Source organism: Lacerta agilis, chromosome 3, assembly GCF_009819535.1.
Source record: "Lacerta agilis isolate rLacAgi1 chromosome 3, rLacAgi1.pri, whole genome shotgun sequence".
NCBI lineage: Eukaryota > Metazoa > Chordata > Lepidosauria > Squamata > Lacertidae > Lacerta > Lacerta agilis.
The window spans coordinates 1571917-1599257 of NC_046314.1; the positions used below are offsets into that span (position 1 = coordinate 1571917).

Genomic DNA, 27341 nt, shown 5'->3' on the forward strand with positions numbered 1-27341 from the left:
AACCCAGCGGTTCCCAAACTGTTCTCCACGGAGCATCTCCAAGTGCTCCACGAAGAGACCGGAAAAGAAAAAGGAATAGGTGCCTTTGGCATAAGGGCAGCGATAGTACTCCGTGATGAATTTCTCGCCTGAAAAGTGCTCTGTGTCTCAAGAAGTTTGGGAACTGCTGTTCTAACCTGACCTGGGACCTGCTGGTGAAGAGTGGGTAATAAATGTAATAGCAGCAACAGCAACACGCACACAGTTCATTCCCATAATATCCCAGTGAATCAAACAACATAACAGTGGCAAGACCACAAATTAAAGATTCAAGAAACTTTTTCAAACTGCCCACATGTCTGTCCTGGATTTCAAACCTGGGTCCACATGCAAAACATGGGCTTGATTTACACAGTGCCATTGCAACACAGCTGATGTCAAACACACAGATCCCTGGGTAGCCAAAGCATTAACTGCAACCTTACAACTGCATTGTTAAGCGAGTGAGTTTGGAATATCCTTGGTCAGCACTGCACCATCCTTCCTAGCACAGACACATCATTAACTTTCACATCATTGGCAGATATTGTCGAGGGCAGTCCCACCTCCCTGAAATGTGTTTTGGTAGCACAACCACATCCAGCACGAGAATTAAGCCTTCTTCGTGTACCATATCTACCTAGTAACTTTCCATATGTAAATTTTACTGTATCTTGGTAAACAGATTTGCTGTACATTGACTATTTGGAGCATGAACACGAATACAGGAATACCTGTTGATTTAAAATCCAGCTTTGCTAACCTTCTCATACACAGGGTGGCTGAATCAGCAAAACAAAAAACAAAAAAATGGTACAAAGCAGTGTTGGGGTAACTTTGTGATCTGTGTTAATTACTGGCAGTAAGATAATATGTCAGTGTAAAGACCCACAGCCAAGATTGAGGCAGATTCCCTTTGACGAGATAGGCAGTCGCTGGGGGAGATGGGCACTCCACACTCCTATCCAAGATACAGTTACAGGTAAGTAGCCGTGTTGGTCTGCCATAGTCGAAACAAAACAATTTTTTTAAAAAAATCCTTCCAGTAGCACCTTAGAAACCAACTAAGTTTGTTCTTGGTATGAGCTTTCGTGTGCATGCACACTTCTTCAGATAACACTGAAACAGAAGTCACCAGACCCTTATATATAGTGAGGGAGTGGGGAGGGGTATTACTCACAAGGGTGGTGGGAATAGAGACATTGGATTCTTATCTCATACATGACAAAGCTATTTTTAGCCTTCTCACCCCTTGCTTTTTCTTGCAAGGCCAATTGCAGTCGTTAACAGTCGTCAGCAGATTCCCACCACCCTTCTGAATAATACCCTTCCCCACTCTCTCACTATATGTAAGGGTCTGGTGACTTCTGTTTCAGTGTATCTAAAGAAGTGTGCATGCACACGAAAGCTCATACCAAGAACTAACTTAGTTGGTCTTTAAGGTGCTACTGGAAGGATTTTTTTTTTTATTTTGTTTCGACTATCCAAGATAGTCATAGTCTGCTAAGAGACCAATAGGTAGTTCTTATTAAGGTGCCAAACTGGACTATACTTTTTTCAGATGCAGATGAGACCTCATAGAACAGAATGAAAAGGGGAACCCAAAATACCTGATACATAAATCTGATATCAGGAATCACAAGACAGAGAAACCAGTAGGAGAACACTTCAATCTCCCAGGACATTCTATAAAAGATCTCAAAGTAGCTGTCTTAATACAAAGAAATTTCAGAAAAAGACTGGAAAGAGAAGTGGCTGAATTGCAACTAATCACCAAACTTAAAACCATGGAGAAACCTGGTTTGAACAAAGACATTGGATTCTTATCTCATTATACATAACAAAGCTATCTTTAGCCATCTCACCCCTTGCCTTTCCCTGCAAGACTAATTGCAGCCGTTTAGAGTCGTCAACAGGTTTTCCACACTTATCAGCTGATCACCCATTCCCACCACCCTTCCAAGCAATACCCCTCCCCACTCCCTCACTATATTTAAGGATCTGGTGACTTCTGTTTCAGTGTATCTGAAGAAGTGTGCATGCACACGAAAGCTCATACCAAGAACAAACTCAGTTGGTCTCTAAGGTGCTACTGGAAAGAATTTCCTATTTTGTTCCAAAATACCTGTAAGCCTTTAAGGACTGGGCTTGGTCATTCCCCTCCAGGAGGCATGAAATGTTGAGGGGAGAGAAGGAAAACAGTGGTGGAAGATTCTAGGGGCGGGGATTTGTTGTTGTTTAGTCGTTTAGTTGTGTCCGACTCTTCGTGACCCCATGGACCAGAGCACGCCAGGCACTTCTGTCTTCCACTGCCTCCCGCAGTTTGGTCCAACTCATGTTGGTAGCTTCAATAACAAGGAATGGAGAATTCATGCTAGGAGACCCATGCCCTCAACACAAATCCCACTCCCAGGCTAGGCTTCTATGTTCTTGCAAGGGTTCTGGCCTTTGTGTATCTCATGTTTCTTGTGCTATAATTTATTAGGATTTAGGAAAGCATTCCCTCTTATCTAACTGACAGCTCCTGCCCCACTTGTACATGCAGATAATTGTTGATCTTAACTACTAAGGTGTGTCGCATCCACTCCAGAATATATTTCAGAGAAAGTTTTGCTAGTATATGCAACTCAATTTTAGAATTGCCTAGAGCAGGGGTAGTCAACCTTTTTTTATGCCTACTGCCCACTAATGCATCTTTCCTGATGGTAAAATTTCTTTACCGCCCACCAGTGCTAGATGGAGGATTCAGCTTGTGCCATAGAACCCCTCACTGCCCGCCTAGAATCCTGAAACGCCCACTAGTGGGCGGTAGGGAACAGGTTGACAACCCCTGGCCTAGAGGGTAAGTCCCATTAATTTCAGTGGACTTGTTTCCAAAGATTAGACTTCTTCCTCTAGAGTATATTTTCGGGGAATTTTTTGCTGCCCTGCTTCAATAAGTGGGAGCATGAGAACTCCCACTTCTTGTGCAAGACAACATGGAGCCTCATTCTAGATGTGCCAACTAAAAGTGTATCAGTGACTTGTCTGCCATCTGTTGTGCATGGGAGTGGAAGTGCTATACAGAGCACAGATGGAGAACCTGTGGCCCTCCAGATATTGCCCTATCAGCCACAGCCAGCATCACCACCAGTGAGGGCTGCAGTTTCCCCATCTTTGGCATAACCCTTCCTCTCCTACTGTGATATTGATCCCCAATGTGCTGTTTGCATTGGAAAAGGTTCCCACTGGAGGAAATGGGAGCTCCTGCAGCAGTGCAAATTGCAGATGCGTCAGGCCTGATCAGGTAAATACGGATTCCTTGAAGGGACAAAAGCATAAAGGCTCCTTTGCCCCAGATCACTCTCCCTACACCTGTAGTTCATTTTTAAAAACGATTCATGCAGTTGCTGAATGTCGCTGTGCCTAGTTTGGCTCTCAGTTATGTTTTTATTGTCTCTTCTTATTGTCACAATTTAGGAAATTTAGATACATGCTCACTGACAAACCGATCAACTGAATACTTGGCTTATTACCACCCTTGCCTTGTTTAGCCTGTCTTTCAAACGTCATAAAATTTGAGGCGTTCAGAAATGGACCTCATTTCCAAGACAATTCCAGGGGTGCAGGGGCCTCACGGGGAGAGGAGAGAGAGGGGGGGGGAAGCCCTCTTTCTGCTGAGGGGGCATGTAGGATGCCATGCATGACAACTCTGAAGGATAGCATCTCCCCTTGCTTCACTTGCCAGGTTCTTAAGGACTTGCCCAAAATGCATTGACTTGGGGTCACAAGTTGTGAATGCATTTTGAGTTCTACCTATGTGCTTAATCTACCAATCACTGTCCCTACTCTAGCTTTCAGCTAAGTGGTACTTGTGTACAAATAGCATTTGGTGAATTACTTTCCTGTGTCCCTCCAGTGCAGCTAAATGTAGGCTTAAAAAATGTGAAAACTTGTTTTATCAATTTATTGGGAAAGTGAACATAATCTTGAAGTGTGGGGGGGCTGTCTTAGGCTGTCAGATCTTTTTTCTCTTCTTTTTTAATTTAAACTTCTCAAAGTTGTATCATATTATAAATACATTAGAAATGTTTTACTCTGAGGATATGTAGCATTCCTGTAAAGGTTAAATCAATAAAAATGATTTCGCCACATTCCTGAGCATGGCTAGAACAGGTAGCCTGTTGTTTAAGGTACCCTTGAGTTTTTGGATCGCATCATTATGGTGCAGCAGAAAGGGTTTGCTCAAGGCGTGCTACTGTATGCAGAAATCCTGTATTTCTTCTGGATGGTATCATCAGACTGAAAATATCAGATCACACAGGCAACTAACAACATTATCTTCAAGACTTGCATAGATGTATGTAAATTGTACTGTGCTTGCTATAAGTTGAATAGGAATTTTAGCATCCAGGAGGATGAAGATGCTTCAGTAGTTGATAAGAACCAGGTATGTGAAGGAGAGAAAGGGGATGGGGGCAGGAGGACAAGCGGGAAAAGAATCTTTTAAAACAGTTTAGAGATGGTGAGAATCCTGGAAACAGATTTTGTTTCATTTTATCAGAGCCAGAAAGCTATTAATCGATAAAATTATTTTTCATCTTTTGCCTGAGTAAATATAACTGCCACCCGACAGCAGTTTGTCTAGTATGTCTTGTGAGCTCTGTAAATGGTGTTTACATTTTTACTGACTTGTTTTTCTGTAATATACAGGCAGTATTAAGGCAGTATTGACACATTTCCTTTGTGCTGTATTGAGTGGCTGCAGCGTTTGTCTGCTGTCATAGAGTTACGTACATTTATTCAGATAGTACCACTATATATTGTATTATAGCCAGGTCATAATTCATTGATTACTGCCTTGATTGTACTAGTGTTTTACAACTGAGCCTCTCTTTTCCCCTTCCATCTCTTTTAAAATCCATTTTAGGCTCACATATTTTAAAAGTAAGTGTGCTAAAGTTGAAGGAGGTGGAGAAAAATTAATGGGAGTTGCTTTTTAGATGCATATGGAAAAGAAAGGTAAAAGAGAAAATATTACTTTGCAAGCTTCGAATAAGCCACTATAATATCTCTGTTTCTAAAAAGAAAGTCAAGGGATAACTTTATTCAGAATTGGAATGTTTCATCCGTGTAAGCATAGAGAACTATCAGTGTCTGTGTGTGCACTGCAAATTTGCCTTAAAATAAACAGGGAATTAATGCTATCACAGACCAACCTTATGTATGTTTACTCAGAAGTAAGACCCACTGAATTAAAGGGGAAGGATCTGTAGGATTGCAGGCTCGGTCTAACGTTTACCAAAAATATATTTAATGCTTCTTTGTTTGTACCATTAGAAATGAATGAAAAATGTTTTATATACAGTACACAAACTTAAGATATTCTTCTCATTATGCAGAACATCATTAGAAAATCCATTTCATGTATTATTTTTATAACAGACACAGTGACACTTTTTACAGGAAATTATTATTGCAATGATTCATATGTTCAGGTTTTGTGAACAATTTATGAACTTTCTAAAATAAGCACTTCTTTGACTGGATTAATCAGTCACTTTAATTTATAATTCCTTATGGATTTTTGGAGTCTGAAAACTGAGCTTTTTTGGTTTAGTATTCCCTTCTTTGCTAAATAACTGTATGAAGCATGTTTTAAATAATAAAATGTCAATAAACATCCCTGCTTGTCTTGGGTTTTTTATGTTTCTAATTTTGCAGTTTAGGGTTAGATAGGAAAAGGTTACAGGGTCACAGCGTGACATGATCTAAATGACAACAACAGTAACAACAAATTCTGTATGCCATCCTGAGCTCAGGCACTGAATAGGAGTGAATTAGAAAGAAGTGAAATGAACTGAGTGCCGTCACTGAAAACTCCTTAGGGAGGAGGAGGAGGAGGGAAGTTCTGCTAAGGCATGAAAAGTTAGGCTCCCTGAGTGAGCCCTGGTCATTTTAAAGAAGGCCTTCACTGTTGTAGTGGCTGCAGTTCTTGAGTCAAAAGGTCGTTTGAATTGAATCCTAATATTGCTTGCAGCAAAGCTGGGAAGCTATAGGATCCTTTTGTAAATATAATTTAGTGAAATTTTACTTCAGGGAAGCAAATAGCACTGATTAGTTTGGGAAATAAATACAGGGCCAACACTTGCTACCTGTGTGTCTCACAAGGCTGCTTTTATAGTCCACATTGTACATTGTTGAACTTCTGTTTCTCCAGTGCTAACCTGGGAAGCACCTTTGATATCCTAAAGAAGCAGTCTTGTAGTGGTTCTCCGATTATTCTGTGTATCATGAAAAGGAGTTTCTCAGAAGAAAGGACACTTTGTGAACTTTTTGCTGAAACATGTCTTCTAAATGAATAAATTATTATTTGGTGCAGCATATGTATAGATCATTTCATTGTTGTGCACCTGAAGGTAGCGAAATGCTTTCCTTACCATTTCCCAGTTAGATACTGAAAAGGCTGTCCTCTTTGAAATAGTTGTTTCTAAACATCAGCCCAACTGCAAGTATTTCATGGTGCAATCCAGGACCTGGGTACTCAGCGGTAGGTCCAATTGAATTTAATGGGGCTTATTCCCAGGTAAGTAAGTGCAGAATTGCTGCCTAATATTCAACTTTGGTTATGTTTGCATCTCTGGTTTCTACACCAACCGAGATAATTGTAACCATGATAACATCATTAAAGGTTTAGTGCTGTCTTACAGTTCTTCACACAAAGACATTCCCTTTATAGGTGAAGAAACAGAAGTGTAATATCCTATTGTATTTTGAATAAAAATAAATGAGTTATGTAGCATTTTGTGTAAACTCTTTAGTTACCATTGAGTTTAATTATCATTACTTTAGAAAATTCCTATAACGTACTCTCAAGAAAATAAATCCTAACCAGGTAGCACAGCATTTCCTGGAAAAACAAAATGAAGTGCAATTTTATTCATACACTTTTTTGTTTAATCTATAGAACTTAAAAAAAAAACTTGGGGAATAGTAGCTTCCTAAGTCACACACAGAGTGAATGCAAGTTCTTGGTATGCCCAAAGGAGCTTTCTGGGATGCATCCTAAGATTAAGGATCCTTTAGTGATTTGTTTATTTTTTTACTGAAAGTATCAGGGTAGTTTGCTATAACCTCCATGTGAACTACTAGAACAGGATTATGATGGTGTAGGTACTTTAGGCCAGAATTTTGTTAGGACCTGGATTTTGTTGGTGCCAGACTTGCTGACCACTCAGGAACTCAACATACGCTGCCTCAAATTCCATGAAAAAGGTAGTACTGTATAGAAACAGAGTGAAATGAATGAAACTTATTTAGCGACATTGCTGTGTGTTTGTAGGTGCAAAAATAAATGTTGTATATGGATCCCATAATAAAGATTATTGTTCTAGTAAAATATGCCAAATTTACTTATTGAGAGCCTTTTTCCTTTCCTAGTGCCTGGATGGACCTAGGATTGGTTCCATAACATTGCATATTGCAAATTGCATATTGCAGTTACAGGTAGGTAGCCGTGTTGGTCTGCCATAGTCAAAACAAATAAAAATTTAAAAATTCCTTCCAGTAGCACCTTAGAGACCAACTAAGTTTGTTCTTGGTATGAGCTTTTGTGTGCATGCACACTTCTTCAGGTACACTTCTTCAGATTCTTCAGAAGTATCTGAAGAAGTGTGCATGCACATGAAAGCTCATACCAAGAACAAACTTACCGTAGTTGGTCTCTAAGGTGCTACAGGAAGGATTTTTTTAAATTTTTTATTGCACATGTATCTGTTTCATATAAGTATCCCTTAGGTGTAAAGCATGGTCGTTCATTTTATTTGGCACACAAAGGCTTCAAAATAACTGGTGTTAGTATTACTGATAGTCTAACCCAGGCATAGGCAACCTTCGGCTCTCCAGATGTTTCGGACTACAATTCCCATCATCCCTGACCACTGGTCCTGTTAGCTAGGGATCATGGGAGTTGTAGGTCAAAACATCTGGAGAGCTGAAGGTTGCCTATGCCTGGTCTAACCTGTCCCTTTTCTGTAGTGTGTTCCTAAGTGCACTCTTAGTATTTGTGTGTGTGGCTTTCATGAAGTGATTTAAATACAGAATGTCTGATCATAAGGAGATAAATAAATAATATTACTTCATGCTTTGAATAAATATGGGAGGAATGACTGTGTACATTTCCACTCTTGCAGGCAATAGCCTTTTTGCAATATGCTTTCCAAATAATTTTAGGAGGAAAAATAATTAAATATATTGTGTGTACAAAAAGCTACTTGCTCAAGGATCCTAAATACATTTTATTTAGAAACCAGTATCATTGGTTATATGACATTGCTTTCAGGTTACTGTTCCTAATCAGTTGGGCTTCCTTCCAAGGAATGCATTTTAGCTTGGCGTGTTTAGCAATGCCCCTAAACCTATGAGTTGGGGGATGGTAAATCCCATTGATTTCAATGGGAAAGTGCTTGGAAGTGGGCATTTATGATTATGGCCCATGATGCAGCCCATGTCTATATCAAAAATACACAATAACAAATTCATTATGTTTGAATGTCTGCCAAAACATATTTGCCACAGGATTTTTTTTTATACTTTAACACGTTGAAAGTTAAAAGCTATTTTTAATTCTAAAAGTGTCTGACTTTAGTGATTGTATCACCTCTAAAAAAGACAGCAGAGGAAATAATAGTTTTAAGCTTCACTTAAAATAATTAAGATTTTTTAAAAAAATTATGATAAAATATTTTTGACAAGCTTGAAAATACATAAAACTTAATTTACAAGTGCAGTGTGGATAAATTTATGTTGAGAGAGGACTGAGATTCCTCATCTGACACAATGGACAAGTCACTCTTAGCTTTAGAAAGAGTGAGCTTAGATAAAATTGAAAATATCTTTGGTACTTTTCTCATACACAGATCAAATTGGAAAACTAGATTTTGTAGCACAACTATTTTAAACATATAATTTAACCTAAATAAATCCTACCTTTTCCCCATGAATTGGAAATTACTCTCTCACAGTAAGTTAATCGTCAGAAGTCCGTACAAAGCTGCTCTTTCCCACCCCGCTTCTCCAAATCTCTAGGGCAAGTTTGTAACGAAATAGGAAGCTAATAGCTACAGGTTGAAGCCCAGAGCAGCCAGTTGAAGGATGACAAGGTAAAACAAAACAAAAAATAAAAACAATTCCTTCCAGTAGCACCTTAGAGACCAACTAAGTTCTTGGTATGAGCTTTCGTGTGCATGCACACTTCTTCAGATACCAAGGTAGTTTTCTCTTTCGGGAGTGTTTGATGTGTGTGTAGGAAACATGTATGAATAATGGATACTTCTTTTAGTGATGGTGTTAAAGCAGCTTTATGCTGCAGTATCTATTATGTAAAAGCATATTTTTACTGATGGTGATCTTTAAAATGTTACTCTTAGTAGGCATGTGTGAGAGCTCAGTGCTAGAATCCAGCACAATGTTAAGTGAGTGTTAGCTCATTAGCTTGTGTGGGCTTAACAACAGAACTCTCACACACTATGTTCTTTTATTTTATTATATTGTTAGGGTATTATTATAATTTTCTGTTGATGTTTGTTGTTATAAACTACCTTGAGTGTTCCTTATGATGGGGTAAAAATCCATTAAATAAATTAAGTTGTGTAACGGCTTGTTCATGAAAGGAAATGTCATTAGTCTAAAAACAAAAACACCTGAGAGACAGTAAATAATGAGCCCTGCACTTGGTAGTAGCTTCAGGTGGAGGGGAAGGATGGAGACGCAACTTGGGGGCTACAGTCAAAGAACAAGTCATCCATTGAACTCCCACGGACTTGTGGAGAATGGCAGCCCTGGTCAGTGGTATAATTCAAATGGAACTGGCACAGCTTTGTAACCAGAGACTGAGAGTGAGAGAGTCTCAAAAATTATGTGGCTATCTTTTATCTATGGACAAAAGCCTGTGGTTACCGAAAAGCCTGAAAGTTTTGAAGAAAAACTATTACTGAATAAAATGTGTTTCCTGATTTGTCCTTATGACCAGGACCTCAGTCACCATACACATGAAAGTAAGTCATAGCTTGTCTAATTAAACACCCAAGTAAGTCTGCATAGGATTGCACCCTGATACATACTTTTCAAAAAGTCTCATTGGGAGTATTAAAACAAAAATCCTGAGAAGAATATGCACGTTTGAAAGTGTAAGAAGAATACTTGGCATTGGTGTTTTTTTTGCATTAAAAAAAACTGCCCTGGGAAAGTTGGATCTCTAGAAGCTTAAAACGTGACAGGTTTACCTTTCCAATTTTCCTGTTACCTTGAATGTCCTCAGTAACATGTGGCCCTCCAGCTGTTGTTAGATTACAACCTGCTGAAGGGGCTGCTGGGAGTTGGAGTCTTAACAACCTCTGGAGGGCCACAGATTCCCCCCCCCCCCATCTGCTCTAGGGCATAACAAATGGACTGGTTATTACAAAAGAAAAAAAATCCTTCCAGTAGCACCTTAGAGACCAACTAAGTTTGTTCTTGGTATGAGCTTTCATGTGTATCTGAAGAAGTGTGCATGCACACGAAAGCTCATACCAATAACAAACTTAGTTGGTCTCTAAGGTGCTACTGGAAGGAATTATTTTATTTTGTTTTGACTATGGCAGACCAACACGGCTACCTACCTGTAACTGGGGCTGGTTACTGTAATGCTTTATTAATTATGCATATTCAATGAGTTCTCTCAATTATGCAATATCACCTGCAATAGCCAAAGTAGGATTTTCCCGGATACCAATAGCAAGAGTATTATTTCTGTGATTCCACATCTTGATTATTAGTGAAGCTTGGAAAGGGAGAGGTTATAATACAGTATGTCTGGTGCCTATAAAAGCTTGTCCTCAACAGTTCCTTCAGGATGCTTTTCATTGCCTTAAAAAAAAATATCCCCATGCCAGCAATGCATTAGGAATTATTTATGCAGTTAAGGTAATTTGACACATGTAGCCTGCAAATTTTTAAATGAAATTGAGCCTTTTATGCTGCAAACTGAAACACACTTTGTAGTGGGTATGCTCCAGGGAACACGGTAGGACTTGGGTTAACATGCCTAGGGTTGTGCTGTTAAAAATGTGAATAAAATAGTCCATCCCACTGAAGAAACAAAACTGAAATATTCTGCTAAATGCATGCTGTAACAACATTATTAGACCACCCCCTATGAAATTACAGTGCATATCAGGATTTTCAGTGGTACTGTAAGGGTGGCAGAGCCTTTTAAATATTTCTGGTCGGCTAGCTAACACAGCCTACCAGCTTTGACGTTTGTCCATTTTATAAAGGAATTTGAGGTGTTACCCCTCCTTTGACTTCAGTTTTCAAGTATGCACTGGTGCATCATTAATCATAGGAAATGCGAAAACAAATAATATAGTTCCCTTGGATTTTTCATGTGAATACTTACCTTTTCCCTTTCCCCCCTTTTTTGTATATACAGTTGAGGTATTTTGATAACCCCTAACCTTTACTTCAACAAGGAGGTACAGTATAAAAATATTACCACAGTCTTCATATGAGCAGCTCTCTCTAAGAAAACCTCCAGATGAATATTTATTGGGAGGGGGGAGCAAATGTTTCTATACAGACTGACTTAGCTCAGCCTCATTTCTATATTTTAGACCACCAGTGTATAAAATTAAAAGCACATGGATTTTGAATCACTAGAAAAGGTTTGTAATTGATTAGCGCTGTATGAAAGTACTGGGGTAGAGTAAGTTTTGATTTGTGAATGGTCCTATTCAATAAAGATTAATCCTGTATGCCTGATAAAATCTTAGTCTCTCCTGCGAATTAGCTTTTTTCACTTGTTTGTTTAACTGTCAAATATTTTGGTGGGTTTTTTTTTTTATAAACTAACTGGAACGTTTCTCTTCTTTACGAATTTTACATCAGATTGCGCTATAAGGAAACTACCAATGCTCATGGAATCATTAAATCAATTCATTTTGTTGCTTATACCGTATTTCAAATCTCTGTACATGAAAAAAAAACACGATGGCCTGTATGGACGCAGAAGGAGATGAGGCTTCATTGTTAAATGTCTCCCGCACCTCCCCCCCCCCGAATCTCTTGGGTATACTGTATGCCATATGCATACTTCGTTTCATAGTAACGAGGTAGGGGATTTTAAAATATTAAAATGGCCATATTTTCCTTAAATTGCCTGAAGTTTGATTCTGAAAGTACTGTTTTATTACAAGTATAGCAACACATTCAGGTGCCTACTGCCTGTTGGGAAACCATGAATAGTAATCAGTGGTAACTCATCTGTTTTCCTGTTTCAGGGAATATGTAACTTTTGAAGGAATCATTATATAACACTTGAAAAGTAAATAAACTGGTGATTTATTTTTATTTACGTATAAGCAGCATGTTGTGCATGCTGACAGATGAGTTGTAAATTGTGAGCATACTCTGGCAGGAAATTTCTGCAGCACAAGCCCCATTGAAAGGAATGGGAGCTGCTAAAGAGCACGAGTGTGCTCCATTCATTTGAATGAATCCCAGGGTATAGTCTGCCACAAATGTAGGATATATTTACTACTGCTGCTGCTACATGCACAATACTGTAAATTAACAAGCTCTTAATTTAAGATAATATAACCCAAGGCCAAAACATTGCCTTTACAGTACATAAGATTATTATGTGGAATATTTCGAGCATAGGGTGCAGTTACTGGCATATTCAGACATGACACCTGACACCATGTTTTAATGGTGGCATGGAACTGCCATCAGTTGCAAACGGAGGAAATCGGATGCTTCCTTTCTATCCCCCATATCATTTTTTGTTAATTCTATAACTGATAGCTGATAGTTAGGCTGATGAGGAAATGGTGGCTGATTGTAACAGCCCAGGAGGAAATATAGTGGAACTGAATGCAGCAAGAATAACGCGGGGCCACCAGATGATGATACAGATTCCCGGAGGTGTGAATCAGAGTAATTCAGGAACGCATATCTACTGCCGATATTTCTCTTTTAAAAGACAGCAAGTTAAACAGAAACAAATAGTGTCCCCATGTCTAAGCATTGTGCCCGTCAAATCACCCGGAGGAGTTAATATATTTCCCCCTAAATAGAATCGTTATTGCTTGTTTCTGAGGTTGTGTGTGCTTGGCCAGCCTTATTTAAATGCGGTGCATTTGGAAGGATGTTTTGCTCGTGTCCCCAGACCTTCCAAGTAGTTTAAAGATCCACCCAAATTAGGTGAATTAAGTAGCCAGCACTACATGTTATGAAAACTTTAGCCAACTATATTTCTTGTAATCTCATTTGGGATGTTAAAAGCAGAAGAAAGTTCACATATATGTGTTTCTTGTTGTAAACACTGGGATAATGTGGTCTGGCTACACTTGCGCTGTGCTTCATTAAGGCAGAGGTTTGGGTGAGAAGAAAAAACCTTGCTGCTTTGAAAAGCCTCAGGTTTTTCTGTTGCTATATTTTAGCATGCTGGCTATCTAATTACAGTGTAACTCAGTGTGACGAACTTCCAGAAAGTAGGGTTCTGAAGCATAGGACTGTGTAATGCAGTGTTTTTCAACCACTGTTCCACGGCACACTAGTGTGCCGTGAGATGTTGCCTGGTGTGCCGTGGGAAAAATTAAAAAATTACTTTATATATAGTCAATATAGGCACAGAGTTAATTTTTTTTAACATTTTCTAATGGTGGTGTGCCTCGTGATTTTTTTCATGAAACAAGTGTGCCTTTGCCCAAAAAAGGTTGAAAAACACTGGTGTAATGCATCAGATGTGTTTGTATTCAGAAATGAAATAGGTCCATGAGTAGAAGAAGCCTTGCTTCATGTCTGATTGTGCTCACAGATTGCAGCAGATTCATAGGCTTCAACAAGAGCTGCTTGGAATAACGTGCGAAGTAGGAGGGGGAAAGGGAACGCCAACCACCAGCCAGCAGATACAATGCAGCTCAACGTGCATTTCCAGTAGGAATCAGGGTGGTGCTTTTTTTCTTCTTAGAAGGAGCAAGATAATTCATTTGCTTACAACCCAACATAGTTTTGAACTAAAATGGACAACGTTAAGAAACTACTGTAAGTGATTTGCATTTCCCACCTCATGTATGTTATTGCTGTTGTTTAGATACTTTTGAACAGGTAGTTTTGTAGCATTTCAAAGGAGGCAAAACGTCTCTGATCACTGGTCAAAGGACTATGAATGGCCTTTGAGATTGGGCAGTGTTTTACTGCATCTTTGGAAGCTAAATCTCAGCTGCACTATAAACTCAGTAGTTTCCCAGCTTCCCAGCTATATTATGTATTTTTAAATAAATAAATAAATAAAATTGGCCATTTTTATTTCATGTGGTATTTATATATGTACTGACATAATTTCAAAAGCAGATCTTAGACGGGAAAGTTCAAAGGGCTGTTAGAGGTGCTGCTTTACAGCTTGAGAACTTTCTTCATGTTTTGACATTCACATAGGTGGACTATGTGTGCCGATTAAACTTCTTATCCCAAGATGGTATTTTAAGATGTCTACTTTAACAGGCGTGCTTTGCAGAGCTTCTTTAAACATATTACTACTGTAGTAGAATCAGACTCATCTGCTGCGTCCTTGTTCTCTTTTGCTACTTCCTAGTTTTGATGCCAAGGGGTTTATTAGACTGTATGCATGCTTATTTAGAACAGCATAATTGAGTCCCTGTAACCTGATGCATTTGTAAAATTGTTTTCTTATGTAGGGGAAAAAAACACAACTCTACAGAAACAAATACTAAATATATTTGGTTCTATATACACAGTTGGAAAAGGCTATGGCCTTGGAAGTAAGTTTCAATTGAAAACTAAGATTTACATGCACTTAAAGCATAAAATTGAGATGCCAGCTGGTATGTGTGTGAATGAAAAATTATATGGCTATTTTTCCTTGCCTTAATAATTTTTGTATGATATTGAGTACTGTAGAAATCAACCCCAATATCCTGCTGCAATGACTTTTGTGACATTAGAACTCTCAGAGAGCTGGCGCCTTTCTTCTGGGTCCCATGGTTAGCATATTTGCTCTAAATTCTGAAATCTGATTTTACTGCTTGGTCCATATATCTATGCACAATGTGTAGCGAATCACAGAAAGATGCGCACACCTGCTATCTGAGCAGTAGTGGGTACAGTAAAGTATATTAACTCCCAACTGTGCCTCCCATTTAAAATAAAAATAAAAATTAAGTATGTTGCCATCATGTTTATTTCCACTTCATTCAAATAGTGGTTTTAAAGAACACGGTAAAACGTAAACAGCAAACCATTTGTGGCAATCAGTAATATTTTGTAATATGTGAAAAAACCAGCACTTACCCCAGAAGAAGTTTTGCTGACAGGGTGTCACTGAGCTGAAGAGACTGTTCGATGCCATTGTTCTCCCCTCCCGTCACACAGTGTGTGTTATCTTCTGGTGCAAATACTGCTTGAAGCCTTATACTGAAATCACAAACCATAGCCAAACTTTGTTTCAGTTTTATAGCATGCCTGGAGTACATAGGTTCTATACTTTTCTGCTCTTATCAAAAAATTCTGAAACGCTGGTAAGATGTGAAAAGCAAAGCAAGGAATGAAAAAAAGAAAAGAGAAAGAAAATAAGCAAATATTTGACAGATCTACTATTACTGAATAGACTGTGGTTTGAGAGCACTTACTGACTCTGTTGGTCTCGGTGGCTGCTGGTGACCTGTTGAGATTAACCATTTAAAAACCAAAGGCTTCTTGCTGCATCCTTCTGGAGAAAGTTTGCACCGCACTTGTGGTTCTGTGGTTGTTTGTGAGGCGAATGAAGCATTCACACAATCCAAAAAAGCAAAAGCTTTTAAAACTCCTTTTTTTTGCAAGCACTGTTACTGGAGAGACAGAATCATGTGGTTTGTGACATCATAGTAGTCAAGTAAAGTGGGACTGCCCAACACTGTGGCTTTTCCTTTCCTCCCCCCCTTTTAAACTTTGACAAAAGCCCCGTGGTAAGGCCCTTCCTGGCATCCAGAAGGATATAGCTTTTTAATTTTTGTGACTCATGAGGATTTGGAGAGCATACAAAATGCTGAAAGAGCATAAACTTCTGTGCCGTTTAAAGCATATGGACAGCAGAACTTCATTTATACTCTCCAAATTTTCCTGCCTCTCTCTCTCTCTCTCTCTCTCTCTCTCTCTCTCTCTCTCTCTCTTTCTCTCCCTCCCTCTCCCCCTCCCTTCCTTATTGTGTCTGTGGAGAAGTATACCAGAATTGGCACAAATGTCTGTGTGAAATTCTGAACAACAGTGATGATTTACAATAATTTACATCTTTGGATTGTATCACGATCTTTGCGTCTGCTTCATATTTGCTGGTTCGCTGGATTCCCTTCTGTTTTTCTTTTTCTTCTTGTCTTCCTCTGCTTGTGAATCTGTAACTCATTGTAAGAAACTTTACCTTTCCTCAAGTTCTACCAGCAGACTGCTTACTGGGGGCTGTGTTTTTGGGGCTATAATTGGCTGTCACTGAAGTGTTAGTCTGGGGATTCCTTTGCAAACCTTAAATCATGTCTGTCTAGGTTACGTGCTCCCAAGGCTAGCTGGCAGCTTTATGTAATGAACATTAAGTGCAATTATATGTCAGCCTTTTCTGTTTCGTAGAGATCCTGTCATCTGCATATTGTGACTTACACATTTCAAAGCAGAGACAGGGAGGATGCGATATACGAGATACTTGATACAACTTGTGATAGTAGTTAAAGGGATATGTACTTAATGCTTTTGAGAGAAAAGGAACAGTGCTTGCATTTCCAAAAGGAATTTCTCTTTACAGCTTTCGGCAGTCAATGAGAATGCTTGCTTTGAAAGTGAGCACAGATCTGGTACATATGCTCAGGGTGGGCACTTAGGCACGCACCTTTAATATGGTCTCCTTAGATGTGTCAAAATACAGTCGCCTACCAGGAACTTCAGCCATGCTAGTGCGCATAGTTAAAATGAATGTGGTGTTCTGTGTATAATTTGGGCTTAAAAAAAATTGCAGGATGCTGTGCACACTACAGAATAACATGCAGAGACACTAGCATGGTAGTGTTTTGATTTGCTCATTTGTGTTAAGAACAAAATTGGAAACATCTTTGAGAAACTGCATGTTCCCTGGCCTTGTTCATTTGTTTTTATAGCTTACTTTGTTAAAATGGTCACAGGGTATTGGTAGTTTATTTCCATAGATTTAGTAGCATTATTGGAGGATTGAGCCAATTGTGGCAAAATGCTGAGTGGTGTCCACTTTCTAAGTGTTTTCTAACATTTGCCTGTGACATTTCTCAGATGCATAATATTTGGCGCCCTTTCTGTTCCACTTGCTCTCTAAACAGGATAGCAACTGGAAATGCCAGACAGGAAAGTGATGCTGGGGATGATGTGGGCTTGTAAAGTACGTGGGGTGGGGGTGATAATGGATAGGGGAGAGCGAAGGGGGGGCGGGGCAAAAAAAAGGAGGAAGGAAATGTACATTAAATTGTAAACACCTCACATTGACCACAATTTATTATGTTTATTTATGCACATCATTCCTTTTCCTCTCTGTTTTTAGAATGAGGTACATTGAAATGTTCTTGGATTGCCTGCATGCTTATGGTAATCTCTTACCTCCCCTCTTAAGGCCATCGTCTAATGCCTGAATTAGCTTGCACAAAGAAAGTCAAATCACTTGACTTGTGACACAGTCAAATGAAGTAATAAAAAAAATGATATAAACGATGTAAAAGATATGTACTTGTTACTGCTCAATTCTATGCTTGGTTACTTGAAAGTAAGCCGCACTAAATGTGCCCAGGATTTCATTCTTTACCCTGCAATCCTAAACATGTCTGTTCAGAAGCAGGGCCCATTGAATTCAATGGTGTTTATTCCTAGGTAAGTGTGTATAGGATTGCAGAAATACTAAGCAGATTTTATCTGTGAGCATAAATTGTGAGTGTTGCTTTGATTGAAATTTTTGATAAATAAAGTTGTGGCTAAGCTATATCCTGACTTACTAATGAAATCCACGGTTCTCACAACAACCTGACTATATAATTTTAAATAACTTGCATTATATAATTGTGCATCAATTTGAGTTCTGCTGTTTATGTCACTTCAGTGTATTTCTTAATATTTCCTTCTATATACTTTGCCTAAAGTTAGGGCTTTGAAAATCTAATGCTCCCCCCCCCAACTGATGATATTGCCCTATTGAGTTGACTTTCTCCATAGTCTTTGCTGAGGGAGGCAAGATGGGTGTAAACATAACAAAAAAATCACCTTTGTGCTACTGTGTAATTGAAATATGAATTGAATTGAATTTATTTTTACGGTCACAGACCAGCTCAGTTGAAATATGTATTTCAGTATACTTTTTGCAGTTGTACTTTTTATCCACTTGTTGTGTTGGATTCCTTATTTGCTCTCATCAAATCAATAACTATGCTGAATAAAATTTTATAAGAGCAATGGCAAATTATCTGTTGAACTTAGATATAAGCACTACTTTATGATTTGTCTCATCAAAAATGGCTTGTGCTTCTTGGAAAGGAAGAATGAGAGACATCAATATGTAGAAAAAAATCTTCACAATTCAGCTCATTTTTATTTTTAAAAGAGCTTTTCAGTGATAAATACATAATTTTATTTCCAAAGTAGAAATATTTGTGAACCATCATCAGTGATAGTTTCATTGTTTCGTTCAGAAATCATCATGAATGATTATCTCTCTTAAGAACTTAGAGGAAATTCCAGAAATTTCCGATGCAACTTAGTAGCAGCAACTGCAAAAGTGGGCTTTTTGGTATTTCTATTTTTTCTTAAAAATTAAATATTCATTTTTATTAATTGAATCGGCCTGTTGGTGTGTTTGACCATAAACTGAGGCATGTGGTGGGCGGGCGGAATGGGAATAATGTCCATCCTATATAATAATCTGCATTCCAGCAGGTAGAGGAGTCTGGGAGATCATCTGCCACCTGGTGCTAAAAGCAAATGCAGAAAAGTGATCTGTGCAACTGGATTTGCTGTTTTACTATGAAATCATGAACAAGTTGACTGTTTGCCACTTATATAGCCACTTGAACCACAAAATGTTCAAAATTTGGAAAACCTGTAATCTTCACTTTTTGCATGGTGTTTAAACATTCTCGTGTGTTCACTTTAAACAGTGTGTGTGTTGTAAATGGTATGTTTAAAAAGTTTATTTGTCCCAAAGAAGTTTGTTTTTACAACAAGTTTAGACAGTTTTTTTGGCTACTTATCCTTGTTTTAATATCATATAGACGGTGATTCCAATTTTGCCACAATAAGTAACAGAGACACAAACTAGCAGACACGACTGTTTAAGTTCAGACTCCATCAGTTTCGACTGTTTAAAGGCATAAAATGACTTTATCGCTTTTCTTTGTACTCTAGCATTCTCAGCAAATGAAACTTTTTATCTTATAATTGTCTCTTCTTAATTTATTTAGCATACTGCTTCAAGTTGTAATGTATAATTAAAGTATTTCAGCATTTTGCACCAACATGTTTCTGCCGGGACTTGAACTGACAATTGTGGAATAGATTAGATATTGCCAACCGTGTGTTTGTCACAGGGAAAACAATACTTTCACCCCAAATACAAGACAACTAACTGGAGTACTTCTGTTATGATTAGTTGTCTAAATCAGTGGTGGCTGCTAAGAGCTCCCTCTGCCTTTGAAGGTGTTCTATGCATCCAAGGAATCTTAGGGCATTTTCTCCCCTGAGAGTGCCCTTTCATTCCCCTTACTTTTCTATTTCCCCTTCTGCTTACATATTGAATAGCCTAGCACCACTAAAAGGTTAATTTCAGAAGCTGGATGAAATGTAAATTTATAGGATTTCTCTCTAGTCTAAGTAAGTATATTGACGGGGGGGGGGGGTTGCTGTGCATTCTTTTCTTGTTATTTGTATCCTTCCAAGGAACTTAGGGTGGCATAAACTGAATATTTCAATGATTTTATCATTGCAACAACACTGTGGGGTGTTATGGTGAGAGTTATTGACTGGCCCAATATCACCCATTGAGTTTCATGGCTGCCCAAGGGATTTGAACCTGTCTGTCTCTGGTCAGTGTACAAGATTTTTTGAACACCTTTGCAGTGACATTCTCACTGCATCACATTAACAATGTGGCATTAAAGATTAGATAAATATGCATCCCTAAAATGGATCAAGGTCTCAACCAAGCAGTAATTCTTTCAAAAATTATTGGGGGAAAAAGTTTTTTCTTTAGAGGATAGCAAGCCGCCTCATATGATAGTCAGACCACTGGTCTATTTAGCTCTGTATTGTCTACTCTGACAGGCAGCAGCTTTCAAGGGATTCAGGCAGGAGTTTCTCCCAGCTCTACCTGGAGGTGGTGGGGGTTGAATCCGGGACCTTCTGTATGCAAGGCAGATGCTCTGCCGCTGAGCCTGGGCCCTTCCACGGCTCCTCCTCTCCCAGAGTGCAGAATGGCTTCTCAGACAGAGAACAGAGGCAGCCCAGTCTATTCTTTTCTCTCGAACTTGACTGTACTTTGGGGGGAAATTGGGGATAGTATGGGGTAATTTTTGTCACTTCTTTGGGGGAAGGCTTGAGATATTTTCTCCCCCTTTTGACACGCACAGCTTCTAAAGTATAGCTGAGACTGGGGGGGGTGCCTCCATTAAGCTTCAGATCTGCAAGACACAAATTTTCTATCCTTGTGTTCAATCGGCGCACAGAGGGGAAATGGAATCATGTTTTTGTTCCTACATCAGAAGGACAGGATGTGAGAATGGGCTCTTAGCTCATCCAGCTGCACGTACATAGAGGCCATTAAGATGCGCTGCTCAGCTTGTGTCAGTCAGATGCAGCACCGGTCGCTGCATGCACCAGGGGCTGTGTTTCTCCTTACCTGCATGTGTTGAATGGGCACATGCATGGGGACGTGAGAAAGAAAACTGTCTCTGCCTCCTGTTATATTGGGGGTGTGATTGGGAGACAGCTTGTGTAATCTGCTGAATCCTCTGGAGAGAGGGACTTCTGAGGAAGCCTCCAAGTTCCTGTGTCCTACTAGGCTGTGGTCAGCAACTCTGACATCTGCTTCCTCAAGACTCTTGGCTCCTCCAGCTGAAACTCAGGAGTTGAGGCTGGGGAAAATGTCCAGCTTCTCCTGTGTTTTACTTGGCTGGAGCATAAGTGGGGCATTCACCCTCACATCATTTCCCAAAGGAAAGGAGCCATCCTTATGAACTTTCCAGCTACTGGAAAAGAGAGCAGCAGTTTGGCTTCTGAAAAGCACAAGTGATGCATGTGAGGATTGTAACCTTAATTTGCAATGAGCACTTCTTTTCTATTAACCTGACATTTCAGGGACAGAGTTTGTTACTAGATTGCAAACATTTTAACCCTTATGGCCAGACGTGCTGCATGTGGTTCAGCTTACTGTGTGGTTTGTGCTGAGCCATTTTCTCATCTCACAGGTTCACTGTGAAAATCACTCTGTATGCTAAATGTGCACTAGAAATAGTGGCAGAAATTCCACATTTTCTTGTCATTCTTCTTACAAATTAATGCATTTTTCTGTGAGATTATTTTTCAGGATTTGTAGACTGTGTTAACATAGATTTCTATTCAGATACAGTGCTACTGGAAGCAGTTAGTTGGTTCAAGCCACTATCTTTTTTGCTTTATCCTCCAGTCTTATTTTTCTTTCAGGCAGAAAATAAAGTCAACTTTGCACAAAATATGGGAAACTTTTCTCTCATAACAGTTGAGGATGTGGCTAGGTTAAAGCAGGAAACTGCTACCCACAATGCAATGTTACTTACACTACCACTTAATAAAATTTATTTCAAACATGCTACTGACAAAACCAAAGAAAAATAATATCCAAACTATGCTAGTTACTACTCTAAATATATCTTGGGAAAAGTGAAAGTAATCTCTGGAGCCTTTAACTCAGTGGATAGACTACTGCCAATAATTAAAGTACAGGAGTTTTCTCAGAAACTGGCAGACTGAACTATTTTTAGATAGCCGTGTCCCTAGAAAATTGGGCAACCCTCTTAACTTTCTCTATGAACATTGTACTAATTGCTGGGTGGAGAAGGAGGTATGTGGTGGCTTATGGATATTTACATATAATTTGAATTTGCTTTTTGAATCTATTTCCGTTGTTTTTTGATTTGGTACTTTGAATTTATTTTCTTTTGCCATAGTCAGGACCCCAACATCTTCAGTCCTTAACAGGTTAATGTTTGAACATTTTGACCAGTTTGTGTTCTGACATGGAATTTTTTGTGTTTTGTGTTTGTGTTCAGAAGGAAGATTAAAACATCCACTTTTCTTTTTTCACCCCCTGCCCCAATAATCCTCTCTAACCCTGCTATCATCTGATTCTACAAGCAGATATTTTTTAATAAGATAGTTGATGCAAGAAGTGTCTTCATGTCTGTTAGTGATGCCTCCAAAAGTAATGTTCCAGTCTAATCTCTGCGAATAAATGTGAAGTTACAAAGATGATAATTATAGAACTGGCATGGTTTTTCTGCATAGGTCTGTGTGCATGTTAAGGGTGATTCTCTTAAGGAAGAATTTTGAAGTGTTTCTTCTATAGTTAAGAGGTCTTATCAAGAACAGCTGCTGCCGTTCTGTGGATCACACCCATGGACTCCTCATGGTGGTCTGCTGCGCAACGTTCTTCAGCTTTGACAGGTGAGACAGAGACTCTCCAGTGCCACTGCTTTTGGATGACTCTAGCTGTGGTTGGAGAAAGTGCATCATGCCAAAATATATGGGTAAGACCACACACAGTCTTTAAAATAGTCATTGTAAGCTTATTTTTAGGCAATATGGTTCTTGACAGTTCTTTAAGTTGCATGCCAGTTTCACTGCTGCTTATAGATTTTTTTCATATATTTTAGTAATTGCAATTGCAGATTTCAATCTGCATTTGTAAATCTACCTCACAGCATTTGCACAGGGGAAAAATACAAGCTAATTCCTTTAAAGCCTTGATAGAGATTCAGGTTGAAATATTATAGCTGAACGTTCATGTTACCCATAGTTTTCTGTCAGGGATTTAACATTGAAGCACTTCCTTGCAGAGGTGTAGTTAAGCAATAAACATTTGTTCCTGGATTCAGATTTATACTTGTTCCAGATGCTTCAAGTATATTGTAAAAGATGCATAGTTAGGACACAGACATGAAATCTGTTCAATAGAATTAATAGAAATCATTTTTAAGTATTTTAATGGTAGATACTGTAGTATCACAAGAAACTGCTTTTGAATTGTCTATGGCATATTGAGACTGTTCTTGACAGCTGATACTTGTTCTACCTGGTAGATGTATTGGCAGAAGGAACTTATTCTACCCCCCCCCCAAAAAAACCCCATAATACAATGATTTAAATGTCCCAGGGACATTCAATAAGATTTTGAGATGTGGGTAGCAGAAACCACTATCCATAACTGTCAATTAACAATTGTGAATACATAATTGATTTTTTCCCTTTACTTGTAGTTCTGAAATGGGAAAGGAAGAGATTAATTTCAGTTTTCTGCTTGGACAGTTTCGCTCATTAATCTTGAAAGGCAAAGGTCTGAAAGATTTTAAATTTTAGCAAAACAAGTAATTATATGTTTTGCCTTATGCTATCACTAGTTCTGCTAATTGTTACAAGGCAGTAGGAGCACTGGTTGGATATTCATCGTCTGTTTCATTAAGCAGGGCTACACTTGAGTTTCACATTCAATCAGCAGTTAAGTTTGCTCAAGGCGCCTTCTGGCCCTCCTCCACAGAGGAATCAGCCCTTTCTGAAAGGGGTTTGTGGTCAATAGCAGACTCTTGAAGCCAGTTCTCCGTTTGGGAATTATCTGTCTGGGTGATTCTCAGATTGGAGCAACTCATTTCAAAGGGCTAGATGCTATCACTGAAGAAGCACCATGTGGACAAAATGGCTCTCTCATTTCCTGCTTGCAGGCTTCCCACTGCCAGAACAGGATACTGGACTAGATGGGCCATTGATCTGATCCAGTATGCTTGTCTTATGCTCTTATCTGCCCCCAAACAGTTCTGTTTTCCCATTCCCAGTTCTAGGTCAGCGGGATGGGTTGATGGATCCACCCCTTGAATCGAAGGCAGAGATCCACCATGAAGTTCTGCTTCTGCCTTAGATCAAAGTGCAGCCAGTTGCCAATAGCCATGTTTAAAGATGCAAGGTGCATTTTATTTCTCAACTAAAGTATTAATTGCCCTGGACTGCCATAAATTTTTAGCAATTTCCTCTCGCCTAAGCTTTCTGTCTGCTAGATGCAAAATTCCAGAGACCTCTGCAAGCTCCCATATCTTGATGGTGGGACCACCTGGAAGCAACTGAATAAAAAAAATGAAGGCAAGGCAGGGAAGCTGTGAGAAAGAGAAGCAAATCACAAAGGAGAGAATTCTAACATTCACTCCAAGGGAAAAAAAAATCTGTGTAAATCCAGCTGGGTTAAATGGGGCTTACTCTTGGCCAAGCAACTATGTCTATGATTGCAGCCTCAGAGAATAAAAAAAATGTATTTGCAGTGGAATGAGACAGAAGAAGAATGAACTTAATATCTTTGTATCTAAAAGGGGACCTGAGATAAGCAGTTCCATGTTAGCAATATGACTTAGTTTTGAGGTCTCCAAGACAATGTAAATAGGAAACCAGGAATGCAAATAGCCAGTGAAGTAAAGATGGCCGCCAATGCCCTGTGATCAACTAAGGAGGAGGAGCAGCAGAATGTCATTTTCCACGTTGCACTAAAGGGTGTGCATAAATAGATGGGTGTGCACTCCCCCTTTCAGTGCTCAAAAATGTGAATAGAATATTTAGTGAATCACTAGTGCTTTCTGCCAGCAATCTTCAAATAGAAGAATATCAGAATCAAAGGATTAGGGTATAGTAGTTTCCACACCTTTTTCAGAACAAAGATCATCTTGGTCTAAAATTTGATCCCTTTGCTCTCAGAAAGCCAACATTAAAATGACTGCTACCTAGAGAACAGGCAGTTCTGGACCTCAGTTATTTTACTTTCTACACTTAACAAATTTATTAAATGATCAGCTGAGGTGGCAGAGGGTCACTCTTTGTGGAATTAATGAGTACTAAATATTAGCAATTTAAAAAGAAGAGGCTATCTCAAGTATAACAGATACTATTACATTTAGACAAGCCTCCAAGCCACATGTATAACTGGGAAATGAGTGCTTTATTTTTTTGGGGGTACTCAACGGTACACAGTACTGGCACCTCCCCCCCCTCAAATCCTGCAATGTCTGCAACAGGGCAAGGCTTTGGAGGTGCCCTTGCGCAGGTGCCTGGCTGTTGCATATGTGCACTGACCTCCCACCCTTTCGCTGGTGGTGGCGGCAGCAGGTGGGGCCCAGAGGTTTTGGTGGGCGTGGAAGGGGAGGGGGGAAAGGCCAAGAGGGGGAGGGGGTGGATGTGGCCTCTGTGAGCCTGTGCTTGCGTGGCTGAGCGGTGGTGCGGGTGCAGTGCAGCATGGTCACTGTGAGAGGACAGGACGTGGCGGGCAGCAGACATTTTGGGGGTGGCTCCACGATGCACCCCCAGGTGAGTACCGGCACTTTCTGGGTTGATTTTTTTTTTTTAAAGAAAAAAGGCACTGCTTCAGATCAATAATGTCTCTGGACATTTGGAGAAGTATCCAATATCTATACAGTTCACAAATTGAGAGAATTGTCAAAAGAAATCTTGACACAACCATATCTCATGCTTCATAGATTGTCAGAGATTTATAGGAGTGGTTCAGTTTAAGAGTAATCGATAGAGCAGTGATCCACCAGCAGTTGTCAAACTCTCCCAGCAAAAGGACTGACTGGGAAGGGTGATATTTGAGATCCTAAAGTATGGTTTTTAACACATTTTGAACCACGCCTTTCAAATAACAGGAGGAGTTCTACTTCTCCATATGATACTGCAAGCAAAACTTAAAGTATGCAGAATATTGAAGAAGAAAGGACCATGTTCAACAAAGCAATTTAATAAATTGCAATAATAGAGCTGAGGCAGTTGCAGTAGATAGAAATTATTAAGATTGACAATCAACTCAAGCAAGTAGAAAGCCTCTCTGATCCGTTTTCCAAGTATTGGCTAGGTAGTGGAAGGCAGGAGGTGGCCCTCCTACCTGAGGAAGAGAGTTTTGCAGTTCAGGTGGGGCCAAAGAGAAGGCACGTTTGCAGGTTCCACTCAGCAATCGTCAGCACAGTGAGTCAGTACAGATTGCAGGAGGGCACAATCTTTTAGGTAGCTATGACCTAGGAATCTAGAGCTTTAAAGGTAATCACCAGAACCTTGAATTGTGCCTGGAAACAAATTAGTAACCAGTGCAACCATGGTTAACATGGGGGCAAAACACTCCTGCTACCTCACACCTATCAACACCCTTGCTTTTTTGAGCAAATGAAGTTTCCAGAAGTTTTTCACAGACATACCCATGATACAATAATTCAAGCTAGATGCATCTAAGGGATGTGTCATTTTGCCTTTTTATGTTGTCTTAAGCATTCTCAGGCATTTTAGGTCATTTGTTGTTTCTTTGTTGATTTACATGATCTTTTACTTATTAAAATAGGCTAAATATCATTTTGTTACTTTGTGGTACCAAATTTTGTTTAGGGTGGGTTTGCTGCTGCCCTGGAGCAGAATTGTTTATACATTCGTTTCAAGAAAAATGATACCAGGCTTTTGAAAAATGAAACACTTGTAAAAAAAATTGTGGCATCTCTACAAGTTAAACATATATTGATGAAAGCACTATGAAGAATACCTAATTTGGATATACTTCAGACAAATTACAAAGAAATCACTGAGGGTTTTGGATTGTGGGCAGGAAGAGAAAGGCTGGAAGTTTAGCATTCAGTTTTATCTCCCACCCCCTGTTGCATCTGAAGAGCTTAGGCAAATGACTTCTGTTTACAAGTTATACTTTTTCTGGCATTGGTGGAAGATGATATTCTGCTTGCTTGTATATATGAATGCAATGGTTTGTTTTCTTAACTGTGTTTGGAATATTCTTTGTACCTGAGATGTCAGTATTAATTCTGTTGCATGAATAGAAATGATTATGTTGAAGTATTATAGTTTTGGTGTCATAAAATACTTTATAGCACCCCCAATGTGCTGTCCTGAACGTGGGCTGTATTCTTGCATTTCAAACAATAAGCAGAATCGGCTTTATTGGAGTACATCACTTTAGAAGGGGTAGAAACAAATATTTGAATGCTTTCTGGCAATAACAACCCCCACTTTATTATTAAAGGAAGGCCTCTGCCTAG

The 27341-nt window shown here is 39.2% G+C and overlaps 2 protein-coding genes across 7 annotated transcripts in view; one reads left to right on the forward strand and one right to left on the reverse strand.

Moving 5' to 3' along the window:
* Nucleotides 1-16034, reverse strand: part of RUNX2 (RUNX family transcription factor 2) — a 178747-nt gene extending 162713 nt beyond the window's left edge. For 2 of the 4 annotated variants that reach the window (XM_033145591.1, XM_033145590.1), the window contains exon 1: nucleotides 15349-15421. In XM_033145591.1, coding sequence (XP_033001482.1) covers nucleotides 15349-15406 — 58 coding nt within the window. In that variant the 5' untranslated portion in view covers nucleotides 15407-15421. Of the gene's footprint in view, nucleotides 1-15348; nucleotides 15472-15686 lie in introns of those variants that run through there. The other 2 variants (XM_033145593.1, XM_033145592.1) reach the window with 2 other exon arrangements.
* Nucleotides 1-27341, forward strand: part of SUPT3H (SPT3 homolog, SAGA and STAGA complex component) — a 231597-nt gene that overhangs the window by 58293 nt on the left and 145963 nt on the right. The window lies entirely within an intron of this gene.